Source organism: Rhincodon typus, chromosome 20 (assembly GCF_021869965.1).
Source record: "Rhincodon typus isolate 14 chromosome 20, sRhiTyp1.1, whole genome shotgun sequence".
Classification (NCBI taxonomy): Eukaryota; Metazoa; Chordata; class Chondrichthyes; order Orectolobiformes; family Rhincodontidae; genus Rhincodon; species Rhincodon typus.
Genome location: NC_063351.1, coordinates 32,473,925 through 32,490,022, shown reverse-complemented (window position 1 = coordinate 32,490,022; position 16,098 = coordinate 32,473,925). Strand labels below are relative to the sequence as shown.

Below are 16,098 nucleotides of genomic sequence, written 5' to 3'. Positions count from 1 at the left end.
TTGAACTATTGGGTTTACTTGTTTTAAACAATTAGAGCTTTTTTCTTTACCTAATTATAATAAAAATGAAAAGTGTAAAATGGTGTTGCACTTGTGCTGTTCGACTTTTGACATTCTACTTCTTACACAGCTTTCACTTGATGCTGAGGCATAGATCAGTCCAGACATTTAAATCTTTCTTCCATTTCTGTATCTCCACTTCATAAACATCCCATTGATAGGGTTCCTGCACAAGTAAACATAGATCTCAAACACTCAGAGGGGCTGATTGTCACTGATACCACCTCAGAAATAACCTGCTGGAATGGATTACCAGCCCCTTATAGAATCCACTTAACTTTCTGATGATTCATAGCAACAGAAAATGAGACAAGTTCTATGAATAACAGACAATGTCTTTCAAACTACCTCAGGTATTCTTTGAAAGGACAACTGTAAATACTGGCCAACTATGACACGAAGGTCATGCCTGGCACTTTGATTTTGACCTCTTTGCCTATCGCCAAATCAACCAATTCTGTCACTAACCTCAATGGAATGCAAATCAGGAAATGTTATGTAACAGGAGGGTAAATTAATATCCATTACATGGTCACAACATAAAGGAAAGCATCCCCTACAATCAGTAATTTAAACTGTTTAAACCTCTTAAAAATTTGTAACTTAACAAACCTATTGTTTGTGTGCACCACAGCTTGTGTGAATGTGGAGGGAATTTTAATTAACATGTACTTTTAAGTTAACTAAACTTAAAACTAAATTTTGAATGACAAAGTTAATTTTCCAGATGCTTATTGGTTGGCATCAATGATAACTATGTTTATTAGTCAATGCTGCCAAGATTCAGCTTTGAAATAATTTTAAAAAGTATTCATTTGAGGTCCAACAAATAGAATTGCATTTAATCAACTATATACAGTCAAATTGTACATTATTGCATACACAGATTATAAAGGTATTATTTCCCTCTAAGGAAGTCTGTAGTTCTGCTTTGTTAACTAAAACAAGAAGCAACAGAATGGGCTTTCAGCTTTGAGAGTTAGAATTTTTACTACGCAAGTTCAAAACCAAAGGCACTTTATAAATGCAACCACTAAGATTGCGACACAGGCAGTTATATTTCTCAGTTTATGGAAGAATGATGTGTCAGGAATACAAAATTAATGAAAATCATTCATCAGAATTGTTATTAAGATGTTATGTATGATCCCATTGTTACTAAAACTGAGGTAATAACATATTTGAAAATCCTTTATGTGGTATTCTAGAAATAATGGATGTGTTAAATAGTAATGTCAAGCATCTTTTTATATTCCACAACAATCACACATGTTCAATTGCTGCACTTAAGTGGCTCGGGATTTAATCCATTTAAGGAACTTGGTGACACGGACATAAACACCAGGTTTATTTTTCACCCCACAGCGATCGCCCCAGCTCACTATTCCATAGATCTGGTAACGTCCATCTTTCACACATGTCAGTGGTCCTCCAGAATCACCCTGAACACGAAACAAAGATAAGTAATTTTACAAGCTATGACAGTGACATTCATTCAAACATTTGACTGTGAAAAGGAGTTTTTTAAAAGAGCCATTTCTTTATTGTGTCCTTGCACTCAATTACATTTGTTGGCGTAGAAGCATAAGGTGATAAAGCACAAAAAGAGGCCATTTGGCCCACTGGCCTTTTATCTATTTTTATCCTATCCAATACCTGTACTATATCTCCTTTACTGCTCCGAAGACAGATCCTTTTTGCTACTGGAGATGGATGCAAAATATTCATTTAGTACCTCTGCCGTACCCTCTTGTTCCTGAAGATCTTTCTAATGTCAACCTTTCTTTGACTACCTTTTTACAATTCATATGATCATAAAATATTTTTGGTTTCCCTTTTATATTATTGTTAAGCTAGTCTCATCACCTCTACATTCTTTTCTTATTCCCTTATCAGATCTCCTGGGTACTTTCAGTATTCCCTTTCATACAGTATAATCAACATTACATTTGTTATAAACCTTCTTTTCCTTTTGCAATTTGTTTCTATATCTTTAATCACCCAGGGAGCTCTAGCTTTAGATGTTCTTTCTTTTTCCCATCATTGTAATATACCTACCTCTGTATTTCAATTATCTCCTTGAAGATCTGTCATTGGTCAAATACTATTTTGTAGTGTTTGAGTCCATTTCACATAAGCCAGATCCTTTTTAACTCACTGCAAACTGCCCACCTCCAGTGCAGTGCTTTTATTTATAATTATTTTACCTTGTTCTTTTACCTAATTACTCTAATATAATGATTACTATTTCCTGAATGCTCCTCTATTGACTCATGTTCTACTTGGCCCATTTATTTCTCCAGATCTAGATATACGGAGGCTCAGCGGTTAGCACTGCTGCCTCACAGCACCAGGGACCCGGGTTCAATTCCACCCTTGGGTGACTGTCCGTGTGGAGTTTGCACATTCTGCCTGTGTCTGTGTGGGTTTCCTCTGGGTACTCTGGTTTCCTTCTACAGTCCAAAGATATGCAGGCTAGGTAGGTTGGCTGTGCTAAATTGCCTGTGGCATTCAGGGATGTGTAGATGAGGTGGGTAATAGGGGGATGGGTCTGGGTGGGATGCTCCAAGGGTCAGTGTGGACTTGTTGAGCCAAAGGGCCTGTTTCCACACTGTAGGGGTTCTATGATATATTGCTTCCTTCTTTGTTGGGCAGAAAACATATTGATCAATAGAGTTCTTTTCAACACGTATTAGGAATCCTCCTCTACCCCCACTTTTTCAGTCTTAAACCTGAACTCAACTTGCCCTGAACCAGACCACTTCCAGTTTTAATGGGATTTGAGGTTTGGGAATAGGGTAGTGGGGAGTGAATCGTATGGGCAGAATGTCATGGGCAAATAATCTGCTCCCACGGAGAAAGTAGCTGAGGTTTTATGCCTTATATTTGAATAGATTTCCAGTTACATCTCTGTCTGGTCTAATGTCTCGGACCTCAGGACACCCAATAGTTTATGGGAAGTAAAGACTCATATAGCTTGGATAAGTGCCTTTGCACCACTGCTTGTAGGCCAGGAAGATGAGGACCACTTTCTGCCACATTCCACGCAGCTAACCTACTTCTCTACCTGTAATTGGACATATTCATAGTATCTCATGATCTGGCACCCCTGTGTTGGGATAACCCACTACTGATTCTATGCCTGCCAACCAAGATCCCCACTTGATCATCAACCGATCCACAACGTGATCTGACAACCCCCTTGAGTCCATCATCTCTGACCTTGATCTCTTTCTGGACCCCTGTGATCAGCCCCTGACCTTCTAAGCCATGTTGCACCATTATATCATCACCTCACCCACTCTCCATCTCTAGTTGCAAGAAACTTACCTGCTGTTGAACTATGACCTCCTCTGAAGTATATTTTATCCAACAGGGAGTTAAGCTAACTCTTCAATTCCAGGTGAGAATCCCACTTACAAAAAACATGGTCCCTCCAGTAAAGAGGGCCAGATCTTTGATCCCTCACTTAGAAATCCTGCCCAAATAAAGATCAGGTACATAAAGTTCCCATTCTCCTTTCCTTTGAGCCAGGTCTCTGATGTTCCTGCAGCTTATCAGCCTCATTAACTGTGCTGCATGTATTTCAAACCCAACTTACACTGCCTAGCGCTTGCCTTCCTAGCCTGTCTCTTTCAGAACTCTAGTGCTACTTGTCTTTCCCGATCCTTTGTGCCCCTTATTTCTTCTCACTACTATTTCATCCTTCTGTCAACTTAGTTCATTTTCTATTATCTCACAGCACTAACTAAACCTCCCCTTGAGGATATTTGTCTCAGCATGGTTGAGATGCAATCTGCTTGGGACTTCCTGCTCTCCAAATAGCCCCAAAATGTCCCAAAAACCTGCCCTTTGTATGTTGTTGCTCCAGCCATGCATTCATCTGCCCTCCTGAAGATTGACTCAAGGCAAAAATCAGCAAATAGAGGAAATAAATTCCACAATCCCACAAAATCTTTATTGCAAACCTGACATGAATCCACGCTGCCATCCAGGTTTCCTGCACAAAACATGCTGTCATTGAGAGCATTTCCGTAGGAGCGAGTGTCCCTGCATCGCTGGTCAGATATCAGCCTCACGTTTGTATGCAATAACTGATTGGATGATGCTTCTGTACAATTATTAATAAACAGAAAATAACGTGATGATTTTGTTACATATAATCTAAACATTGTCTCAGTTTTAAGAAAAAAAGTTATGATAAAATTATCCAAATGAATGGAAGCACCTGTCTCCGTCTGACCCCATCCTGAAATGTGACATTCAGTACCGGGCTGGAAATCAGCCTCTGGTAAGCAGGCAGTTTTTACATACTTTGTTTCTTTGGCACAGTGATTGTTGACTTGTTTGATCTTCACCAAAGCTGGAATGCAAACGTTGCTTTACATTAGAATTTGCTCAGACACCGAGAAGCGAAAACAAAGTGGCAGGTTAGGTTTTGGAGTGAGGGAAGAGGCAATGGTGGCAGGAAAATGCTAGGAAGCCACGGCAAGAGGATCTGCCAATGCAATTCTGTTGCCGGGGCAGTTTCGCTGTGGTTGGACAGAATATAGAGCAGCTGGTGATTTGCATATTTAAAGGCCCTGTAACTGCTATTGGTTAAGAGGGAGATTTGGTTAGCTCAAGTGGCTGGTTTTGCAATGCAAAGTGTTGCCAACAGTGTGGGTTCAATTCCCACACAAACTGACATTACCATGGAGGACTCTTTCTCAATCGCTCCACTCATTTTGGCCCTGAGGTTAAATCCCTACCAGCCATCTCTCTCTCTCTCTCTCTCTAATGAGTGAGCTGCCTTATGGTCTGGTAGGACTATGGCAACTTGACCTTTTTACTATTGGTGAAGAGGACCCACAGCACAGAGAGGTGTGGCAGACAGGTCAGCCAAGCTACACAGCAGCAACGAGCCTCTTTGCCTCTGACTCCTTGAAGTTTTCCTTTTTTTTAAACTTACCTGTGGGGGGGCTCGAAGTCACCTACATTCCTCAGCAGTGACGTCTCTTCATCTGCGCCCTTCAGGCTTCAGAACTGCTGGCCTTCTGGTTTAACAGGTGGCATCAGGCTACAGTCTGCTCTCCTTCATTGGAAGGCCAGGCCTGCAGGCAGCAATTAGGCAGCTACCTGAGGGAAAATTGGTGAGCCACTGCTGGCCAGAGCATGCTCAGGACCTGATCTTCAACCAATGCTGGGATCTTGAAGCCCACAGCAAAATTGAGGAAGGAACTTGAAGGTACAAGTCTCAGATTGCTTACCAATATCATTGTATAATCCCACAGAGCTCTCATGATAATTTTCATGGACAATTATATTTTCAACGTCAAAGTTCTGTTCATGCCATTCATCTCTTTGAAGGTCTTGTTTGCCAAGCTGTAGGCGGAAATCTCTAGGCTGTGCCCTATGTATTGATTTTCAAGAATAGACAATGTTCTTAACTAAAAAGGATTAGCAATTGATTCTTAGAGTTACTGACAATATGTAAAAGGAATATTGCAATCAAAACATAGATGAACTGGTATTACAGGTCCTAAATGTTTGATTTATCAGATATGAGTGTTCTCATGAATTAGAATGCCTGATTCTTATTTTGGCTTGTTTATGTCAATAACGTTAAATGGCTCAATGTTTCAATATATAGCATTTGAAAACGCCTCTCTCTACACGACCAGACTGAGCAAGGCAGTAACTTGGATATACACATCTACAACTCCATCTCCCACCAGGACAGTCAGATGCTCTTCACTTCTTCCTTGGACGGAGGCCTGAACAGTCCCAAATACCACCATCTTCCTTCACCTAGCAGAGCTTGTTTATCTCATTGAACAATTTATGTTTTAATTTGCCTCAATTCCTTCAAATGAAAAGGTGCGCCATAGGTATTTATATGGGCTTTGTTATATTCTGGTCTCTGAGGCGTATGTAGAACATTCCTTGTTCCAGTCCTATATAGGCCCTCTCCAACACCTCTTTTCAGTACATCAATGCACCGGTGCCATCTCCTGCTCTTCTCTGGAACTAGAAAGATTAGTCAACTTTTCTTCGAATTTCCATTCTTCTCTCATCTTTACCTAGTCCATCTCAAAATTTTCTCTTTCCTATCTTGACTTGTCTGTCTCCATTTCTGGGGAGAGGGTCCCTTCTAATATTCCTTGCAAACCCATGGACGTCCACATCTAACCTTAACTACACTTCCTGAATCCTGTAAGGACTGCATTCCGTTCTTCCAGTTCCTCTGTCTCTGTTGTATCTGATTGGATGATGGCACCTTCCATAACAATGTTACTGAAATGCTTTCCTTTTTTCTCCACTGAGAATTTGCCCACCCCCCTCCCCCACCCATTATGTAGATAGGACCCTTCAGTATGTCCAACTCATTTTGCACACTTCTGTTCTCATTCCTCCCAGAACCACTATTCTTCTCTTTTTGACAACCTGTAGTAAATTATATTTGGGGATATTGGTGCACTTGATGGAATCCTATGATACCAACTAGCTCTTATAGGAATACCATTATAAAAGCATCCATAACTCCCTGTAATTATCTATTACTCATGAAGTCTTTGCCAGTTTGAACTGTCAAAGCCCTGTTACCTATGTCCCTGTCCCATAAAGCTAACTATGTTATTCAGATAGCATAACACTGTTGCTTAGAGACCACCAAATGCATGGCTATGGATCCCACTCCTATAACCCCAGGTTAATTGAGTACAGCAGATAAAACAGAGGATTTGGAGCTACATTCAACTCATTGAACTAACAGTTGGAATTATGAAATGGTGTTCTGCTGGCATCAGACGGGGAAGAGAAAACAAAAACTCAGCATTGTGATCATATCCTTACAGATTAGACAGTATGTTTTCTGATACAATTTTTAACCACTAATTGTTTTTTTTGTCTGGGCGACCCTCTGCTCCACCATTTTTGCTGCAGTGATGAAGATGAAAATTATTCCTGGAATTTTTTTTTCAGGTTAATTTGCTTCCAGCTGTGAGACAGACATTCCAATTGCCCAAACACTGATGAGATAAACTAATTTGAAATATGGCATTTAATTAAATTTTGAGTAGGACAAGGAGACGCAGGTTCAGAGGAGTAAAAGGTAAATTTAAAACTGGTGTCAAGAGATTCTTATTCATGCAAACCATGTTCAACATCTGAACTCTACACTGGAGGGTTTGAGAAGTGGTGGAGATAAATTGAAGGTTTAAAGGCAAAAAAAAAATCCTGCAATTTTCCCCATTTTTTAACAATTTCAGCATTTGGGCATTTCTGGCTGTTGATTGCCAAACTGTGAAGGTTGATACATGTAAATACTGTTGGTGGATTTGCTTTTCCTATTATTTTTCAACTGCGTCAACCCTGGTCCTGTTACTATATACTAGCAGGAGCAGTATGGTGTCTCAGCCATGAATAAAAGGTGGAGGCTATTGTTGAAGAAGGTCATTTCATTACTGAGTCAAGCTAACATTTACAATGCCTATTATAAGATATAATGAGGATTATTCATCACATTTTGGGAGTTGCTTGGGGAGCCTATGAATTTCCCTTTAAGAATTCCTCATTAAAATGTTTTGATGAGAACTATGTAGATATGGAGGAAAGGATGCAGGAATTTGAAAGAATCCAATACGTTAAATATTGTCAAAACCATAAACACACATATCATAGCCATAACTCAGACCAAAGAAATATTATCTGGATTTTAGGAAGCTATGATTCCCAACAGAGACAAGTGGGGAGTTAAGCCACTTGCTGGGCTTAAGTACTGCCAATAATAAAAACCGAAAGTACTGTCGACGCTGTAGATCAGGAACAATAACAGAAGTTGTCGGAAAAGCTCAGCAGGTCTGGCAGCATCTGTGAAGAAAAAATCAGACTTCATGTTTCAGGTCCGGTGACCTTTCCTCAGAACATTTCCTTAAGTACTGCCTTATTTTGCTTAAATTAGAGAAGCAATAGTTTTTATCTGGATCTTATAGATAACTACAATAGAAAGTGAATACATAATAGAAAAGTTTCAAAATCTAGAAGGGCACTTTAGAAATGATTCTCTAAAATAAGAAGATAACTCAAAGCAATATATAAACATGCTAATACCTACTGTGAGACAATGCAGTGGGCAGCAGTGAGAACCCAACATGTTTTAATCAATGTTCCTCCACACACATGTCCTGGTTTATAAAGTCCAATGCGATTTTTCAGCTGCAGAGATACCTGCCATGGATATTTTCCTGGTACTGTCCTTTTTCCACCAAGGATTTTGCCTAAGTTTACTGCAACCTCTGGTACTCCACACTGAAAGCGCACAACAGAGGAAGCAGAGGCAGGTGACCGGGTCACAGATTTGGCTGTAGGTTCTCGTTGGGGTGGTGTCTTATGGGCTATGATGGAGAAACAGCACGAAGTCAAAACGCATTCTATGCATTAGTTAGCCATTTGGTTTTTTTCTTTGTAATTGTGCTATTTAATCCCATTTTCAGAAAAGATCAGAAAGTTGCTAAGTTACCCAAATGCAAGGAATAAGTCTCAAGATTAATAAAGTAATCCAAACTATGTTGATGCAGCTTTAGTCTGAGAGATCTAAGTTGAGACAATTTAGACCACTTTGGAGTGAGATGTCAGCCTACATTCAATTCATCTGCCCCTATCTTTATATTCTCAGAGGAAATGGCATACCTAGATCAATACTTTACTAGATACAATGTACAACAATGATTTTCTCATATTAACAGCATTGGCCTAAGCACAGTAAGTGACAATGGCAACAACTCTACAATAGTTGGCCATGAAAGCTGTCCTTACAAACACTTTGGGGGTTAGTGCCAAAATTGGTACAGGTGTCTCACAAACTAGTCAGACAACAGCCTGTCATAGTCATTCTCACAGAATCAGATCTTACAGACAATGTCAGCCATTACCACCCCTGGATATGTCCTGTCCCACCAGCAGGTAGACCCAGCAGAAATGGCAGCCCAGTAGAATACAGTCGGGAAGGTGTTGCCCGGGGAGTCCTCAACATTGACTCCAGAACCCATGAAGTCTCATAGTTTGAGGTTAAACATAGGCAAGGAAACGTCCTGCTGGCTGCCACGTACCATCTTCCTTCAAATGATGAATCAGTCCTCCTCCACGTTGAACAACACTTAGAGGAAGCACTGATGGTGGCAAGGGCACAAAATGTACTCTGGGTGATGGATTTCAATGTACATCACCAAAAACGGCTCAGCAGCTGCACTACTGATGGAGCTGTTCAGATCCTAAAGGTCATAGCTGCTAGACTGGGTCTGCAGTGAATCGTAAAGAAGCCAACAAGAGGGAAAAACATACTTGACCTTATCCTTACCAATCTGGTGGCAGCAAATGTATCCATCCATGACAGTATCAATAAGAGTCACCACCACACAGTCCTTATGGAGATGAAGTCCCGCCTTTATATTGAGAATACCCTCCATCATGTTGTGTGGCACTATCACTATGCTAAACGGCACAGACTTTGAGCAGATCTAACAACTCAAGACCGGGCATCCATGAGATGCTGTGGGCCATCAGCAGCATCAGAATAGTACTCCAGCACAACCTGTAACCTCATGGCCCGACATCTCCCCCACTCAACCAATACCATCAAGTCAGGGGATCAACCCACATTTAATGAGCAGTGCAGCAGGGCATGCCAGGAGTAGCACCTAAAAATGAAGTGTCAACCTGGTGAAGTTGCCAGACAGGCTACTTTTGTGCCAAACAGCAAAAGCAGCAAGTGATAGACAGAGCTAAGTGTTCCCATAAGACTCTGAAATTCTGCAGGATCCAGTCGTGAAAGATGGTGGACAATTAAACAGTTCACTGGAGGAGATGTTCCACAAACAAATCCATCCTCAATGATGAAAGAGCCAGCACATGGTGCAAAAGATAAGGCTGAAACATTCAACCAGGAATGCCGAGCAGATGATTCATCTCAGCCTCCTCCAGTGGTCCCCAGCATTACAGATACCAGTCTTCAGCAAATTTGATCCACTCCATTGGGAGAAATGGTTGGAGACACTGGATACTGTCAAGGCTATGGGCCTTGACAACATTCTGGCAATAGTACTGAAGACTTGTACTCCAGAACTTGCCGTTCCCCTAGCCTTTGTGGATTGAGAAACAGAGTTAAAGTTTTGCGTCCAGTATTCCAAAGTTCTGAAGATTCATACTGGATTTGAAATGTTCACTCTGTTTCTCTATCCATGGATGCTGCAAGACCTCCTAAGTTTCTCCAGCACTTTTTGTTTTTATTTCAGATTTCCGGCATCTGAATTATTTTGCTTTTAAAGCAATGCAGGTTGTTATTGCTCCAACTGTTTGGTAATATTGTTTACTTATCATGAGCTACACCATTACTAACAGAACAGACACGGATATGCAGTTTTCAGGCAACAAACTTGACCCCATCTTGTGTATAGGCAGATTGTCTGCTGGTTTGTACTTGAGTAGACAGCCCATTCCCTTAAAATGCACTTTGAGAATCTGAAAATCTTTGGCTGCCAGAGGAAAATAAAACCTTTTACATGGGCTGTGTCCCAGATCAAAATTGAAGGGGATTTGATAAAATCGTCCTTCATCCCTCAAAGTATTGAATCTGATACAGAAAATTAGAAAGGTTTCAATTTAATTCAAACCAATTGACATTGTCCTTTTAGTCGAACACTTCGCTAGGAAATTCGTTAGGAAGTTCCATAGTTAATTACATTGTTTTGTAGTTATTCAGTAAAACAGGGCTAATACCTACCTGGATTATGACATTAATGGAATAAATTAACTGTTGTTAAAGGCAATTAACAGCTGATACATACCTGTAGGGCAGGGAGAAATAGCGCAATGATCCCAATTTAATTTATCACGTTTCTCCCGAAAATAGCACCAAGGTTTATCATCACCATCAGGATTTCTGGAAATAAATATTTTTTATGTATGGTTTTTGTATAAAATCTTGCCACATTTCTTTAAAAAGGTATCTAAACATATATCAAATGGCTTCAATAAAAAGGTTAATTTTGTTTTCAAAAGCTCTATTGGATTGCAGGTGTTATGCAACCCTCAGCTGCTTATATGTCAAATAAGTTTTAACTTACCTTCCCTCCAGAACAGATGCAACCTTTTTATACAGGGAGTGGTTCATGTGTGGAATGAACCACCAGAGAAAATGGCAGATGCAGGTTTAAATTTTTTAAAAAACATTTGGATAAGTACATGAATAAGAAAGGTTTGGACGGATATGGGCCAAGTGCAGGCAGGTGGGACTAATTTAGTTTGGGAACATGGTCGGCATGGACTGGTTGGGCCGAAGGGTCTGTTTCCCTGCTGTATGACTCTATGAGTCTAACAGCACATGCTGAGCATATTGTATGTTGCCCCTCTCATTACGTAAAATAAATTTAGATTCACTTCTGGAGTGAATGAAATGCAGGAACAAGTAACTGAACTTTTTAAGGAGGAGTAACAAATGTAGGATGAAACAGAGAAGGAAAGATTCTCTGTCAGTTGTTGTGAGTGAAGGAGTGTTAGATTAATTTATAATTATGTAATACAGGGGTTTCATGAACTTGGCTGAGTGAAAGGTTAGAGAATATCACCTCTTCATATAAATGGATCTATTTAGTAGGAATGCTTAGCAGAAGCAACCAGAATAACTCACCCATATTTTTCTCCAAAGATTCCACTGGGTGACAGCTGAACATTTAGATCAAACTTTCTGTTTTTCAGTAATTTTTGTGGTGGTGCTGGCGTAGAGGAGGTCTGCTTCCCTTGTCATCCATAGTCTCCTGATGTATGTCTTGGGATGAAACTGTTTGCCTCCCATGGTGAATTTGGTCAAGGGGAGACATTTGATCAGACAGGAGGATGGTGCTTGGGGACACCTCCACCTTCCTGTCTCCACCTGGATTAAGTCTGTGATAGGAAGGCCTGTAGTCAGCTATCCCATCCTGCTGCCAATTGAACTGCTCAGCTGGACAAGTATTGTGGAGCATCTTTCCCCCAGAAAGTAGTGGAGGCTGGGTCACTAATTTATCCAAGACTGAGATTTTTGATAGACAATGGAGTCAAGTGTTAGGGGGTACACACAGTTAAATGGAGTTGAGGTCTTAATCAGTTCTGCCATGATCTTATTGAGTGGAGGAGTGAGCTCAAAGGCGTAAGGTCCAGCCCCCAGCTCCAATTTTCCTACAGTCTATGTTAATATTGCAATGTTAAGCACCTCTACCATTGCTGTTGGTATTAATCCAGTAGTGTGGGAAGAATGATGTACAAACCTGTACAGAGCTGCTCGAGGAATGCACTGGGGTGGAAGGGGAACCTACCTAGTTCAAGGGTAATCAGTGCCTGAATAAGGGACACCACATTTTGAACTGGGAAATATACAGATAGCCACTCCCTGTGCTTGCTTCCAACACTCCTAACCTCTCCCCTGCTTCTCCCACCACACAAACCCCACTTCTACTATCACCTGCCAGTGGCCCGAGATCCAACAATGATACTAGGCCTCAGCATGATATATCAGCTTGAAATACTACTCTCCTGATATTGTGTTGTAATAAATTTACTAGAAAATTGATAGGGGTCTACAACAGGCATCGTGAGTGCAATATCAACCATCCTGGCTCATCAACACTTACTTCCTCTCTCTCTCTATATATATATATATATATGTGTGTCTTCCTGTCCCTCACTAACTGTAGACCATATGTAAATGCAGTTTCACAAAATTGTTATGAAAGACGCCATTGAGTCACTCTTGGTGTTGTTCTTATATTTACACAGTGCAGAAAAAGACAATGAGCAAGGCCTATTTGGGTGCCATAAGTAAATTTTACTTTCTGAATTAACTGTGAACATATGAATGTATGCGAATTAGGAGCAAAAGTAGGTCCCTGGGCCCGTTGAGCCTGCACCAACATTCAATAAGATCATGGCTAATCTGATTACTTCATATTCCTGATTAATTGTGTTGTAATGAATATGTTTTGTTCCTACACATGGGGCCAAATGCATGTCTGGCCGTGTGATGTATGAGATGTGTTTTTGTATAAAAATGGCCACACTTAGGCTGTGATTCTCCCTTTCCTAGAAGTGGTGGAAAAGGCAAATTAACCAGCTGGTTGGCAGCACAGAAATATATCCATCATCTTTCCAGTACTTTAGGAATTAATTTCTGGGTGGGAATGCTTATAGTTGACCATTCTGAGCACAATAGACAATAGAGTAATCAGAATGAATTCTTTATGGAAGTGTCAGTAAGACAGCAGCCTGTAGTGTGGATGCCTTACTGTCAAGGTCAGATGTTTACAGCACTCTAAGGTTTTAGAGTAGAGTTGTAGCTCAGGTTGTGGATGTTGTGGTTGGTTGGCCTCCAGCTCGGCGAGCCAACCAGCCACTACATGTTTACAGCAGATTAGAAAGGACGTTTGTCCATGATTGTATTTCAATCCAAACTCTGATTTTCCTAACCTGCTACCAACTAAGATCATTAAGTCGTCAATTAATGTTCACTGCGACTGCCTTTGGCATGATTAACTTTGTTCCCAGCAGCAGAGGATACTGGCAGCCTTCCTGACTGCTGTAATGGCGTGATTGTGATGACTGAAAACCACCCTCTGCCCTTGCCTCTGAAACTCTTTAAACCCCTTTTCTATGACACCCCAACCCCCCCACCCCCACTATGTCCTGAACCTGTGATTCCACACCAAGAACTTTTCCCATTGCTCATGCTCTTCAGCCAGCAATCTGGATGTCTGATGTTTCACTCCTTTTCACCATGGTTAACAGCCAGCAACTTCAGGTGGGTGGGACACAACTGTCCCAAGAACTGATTGGCTAATAAGCCTACTAAGTCACCACTTAAGTGCTTGAATTGTCCTGCTCTAGCAAGTTTACTTGCTGGTGAATTTGGTGGGGGATTGAAGCTGTAGATTGTACACTATCTTGTTCTTAAAGACATCCACATCCACACTGAGAAAGAGAAAAAGCAAAATCCAAACCTTTGCGGGTTCTTTTGAGGAAATTTGACTTTCTTTTGCATTTCTGACTCTGCCTCATTTTCGCCTGGCCTTTCTAGGGTTCTAGAATGCATAGTGCGCAAAAAACACATCCATTCCCAATGAGGTTGGGTTCCCATTTTGAATGGATGAAGAAAATCAGATTTTCTCCCAAATACCATTTCCATCTGGTGGTGCAAATGGATTTCAGTTGAGTTGTTCATCTGGGAATAAATAACCATTTTAAGAAGTTGCCATTATACATTGCCCCTTTGATGTTGTCTTGGTTTGTTGACACAATCTAATGCAATCACAAATAGTACGAGGTTTTTCACATGGCAGAATGCATTTTTCCTCGCAATCAATAATATGGAGGATATTATTAGAAGGTGAAAGGTTAATCTTCTTCCCAAGGAATGTAAAGTATTTTCCATTGGTATTGAATAATGCATAATGGGGGAGTGGCTATAGATGTTACATTGAGTGCCAAAAAGTGGCAACGGCAATTAGAGTGGGTATAGAGGTGGCAAGGAATTGGGTGGAGACTGAAATTTAGGGGGCATTTAAAGACTATGTTGGAGAACTGAGGCGAGTTTTCTAATCAGCCCATCTCTGCACCCACATACCTCCATCTCGCTCTTCTACCTGATAGGGAATCATTCTGACAATCTCACCATTTCAGTTACTAATCCATGGTGAACTCACCCCAAATTTATAAATTGATCTGGGAGCCCTTGTTTCAATGGGAAAAGGCTCGAGAGATTGAAGATAAAGTTAAAGTTTTAATGAAAACACCATTGTCACTCAGTTCAGTGGATACAAACTAACCGAGTATATCAATGTGCTAGAGCTGCAGTACCTGCAATAATTGTGATCACCAATTCCGTATTTGTTGGGATTCTCCATATGGGTACCCACGGCTTCCTTGAGCAGCAAGTTTGAGCTCCAGTGCAGACATGCCTTCCCTCGTTCAGTTTGTTTCACTAGGCCTCTATATGATAAACCATTACCATGGTAACAATCATTTGGCACTATGAAAAGAAATGCACAAATAAGACCTTTGCTGAGCTTGAACAAAATTGTGGGTGCAGCTAATTCTGGAAAGTACTTATGCAGAGAGCACTGTTTTAAGTCCAACTATAATCTAACGTAACATCAAGAAATAGAACATACAACATAGAACATTACAGCGCAGTACAGGCCCTTCAGCCCTCGATGTTGCACTGACCTGTGAAACCAATCTGAAGCCCATCTAACCTAAACTATTCCATTATCATCCATATGTTTATCCAATGACCATTTAAATGCCCTTAAAGTGGGCGAGTCTACTATTTTTGCAGGCAGGGCATTCCACGCCCTTACTACTCTCTGAGTAAAGAACCTACCTCTGACATCTGTCCTATATCTATCACCCCTCAATTTAAAGCTATGTCCCCTCGTGCTAGCCATCACCATCCGAGGAAAAAGGCTCCCACTGTCCACCCTATCTAATCCTCTGATCATCTTGTATGTCTCTATCAAGTCACCTCATAACCTTCTTCTCTCTAACGAAAACAGCCTCAAGACCCTCAGCCTTTCCTCATAAGACCTTCCCTCCATACCAGGCAACATCCTGGTAAATCTCCTCTGCACCCTTTCCAATGCTTCCACATCCTTCCTATAATGCAGTGACCAGAACTGTACGCAATACTCCAAGTGCGGCCGCACCAGAGTTTTGTACAGCTGCAACATGACCTCATGGCTCCGAAACTCAATCCCTCTACCAATAAAACCTAACATACTGTACGCCTTCTTAACAACGCTATCAACCTGGGTGGCAACTTTCAGTGATCTATGCACATGGACACCGAGATCTTTCTGCTCATCCACACTACCAAGAATCTTACCATTAGCCCAGTACTCTGTATTCCTGTTACTCCTTCCAAAGTGAATCACCTCACACTTTTCCGCATTAAACTCCATTTGCCACCTCTCAGCCCAGCTCTGCAGCTTATCTATGTCCCTCTGTAACCTGCAACATCCTTCCGCACTATCC

General features: G+C 41.0%; 1 protein-coding gene across 1 annotated transcript in view; it reads right to left on the bottom strand.

Moving 5' to 3' along the window:
• Window positions 1-1,290: 1,290 nt before the first annotated feature.
• Window positions 1,291-16,098, bottom strand: part of LOC109929109 (hyaluronan-binding protein 2) — a 32,725-nt gene continuing 17,917 nt past the window's right edge. Inside the window, exons 5-11 of the mRNA XM_048609202.1 lie at window positions 14,923-15,094; window positions 10,884-10,978; window positions 8,156-8,435; window positions 5,310-5,452; window positions 4,289-4,423; window positions 4,029-4,171; window positions 1,291-1,502 (exon numbers count right to left, since the gene is read on the bottom strand). Coding sequence (XP_048465159.1) covers window positions 1,347-1,502; window positions 4,029-4,171; window positions 4,289-4,423; window positions 5,310-5,452; window positions 8,156-8,435; window positions 10,884-10,978; window positions 14,923-15,094 — 1,124 coding nt within the window. The 3' untranslated portion in view covers window positions 1,291-1,346. The remainder of the gene's footprint in view (window positions 1,503-4,028; window positions 4,172-4,288; window positions 4,424-5,309; window positions 5,453-8,155; window positions 8,436-10,883; window positions 10,979-14,922; window positions 15,095-16,098) is intronic.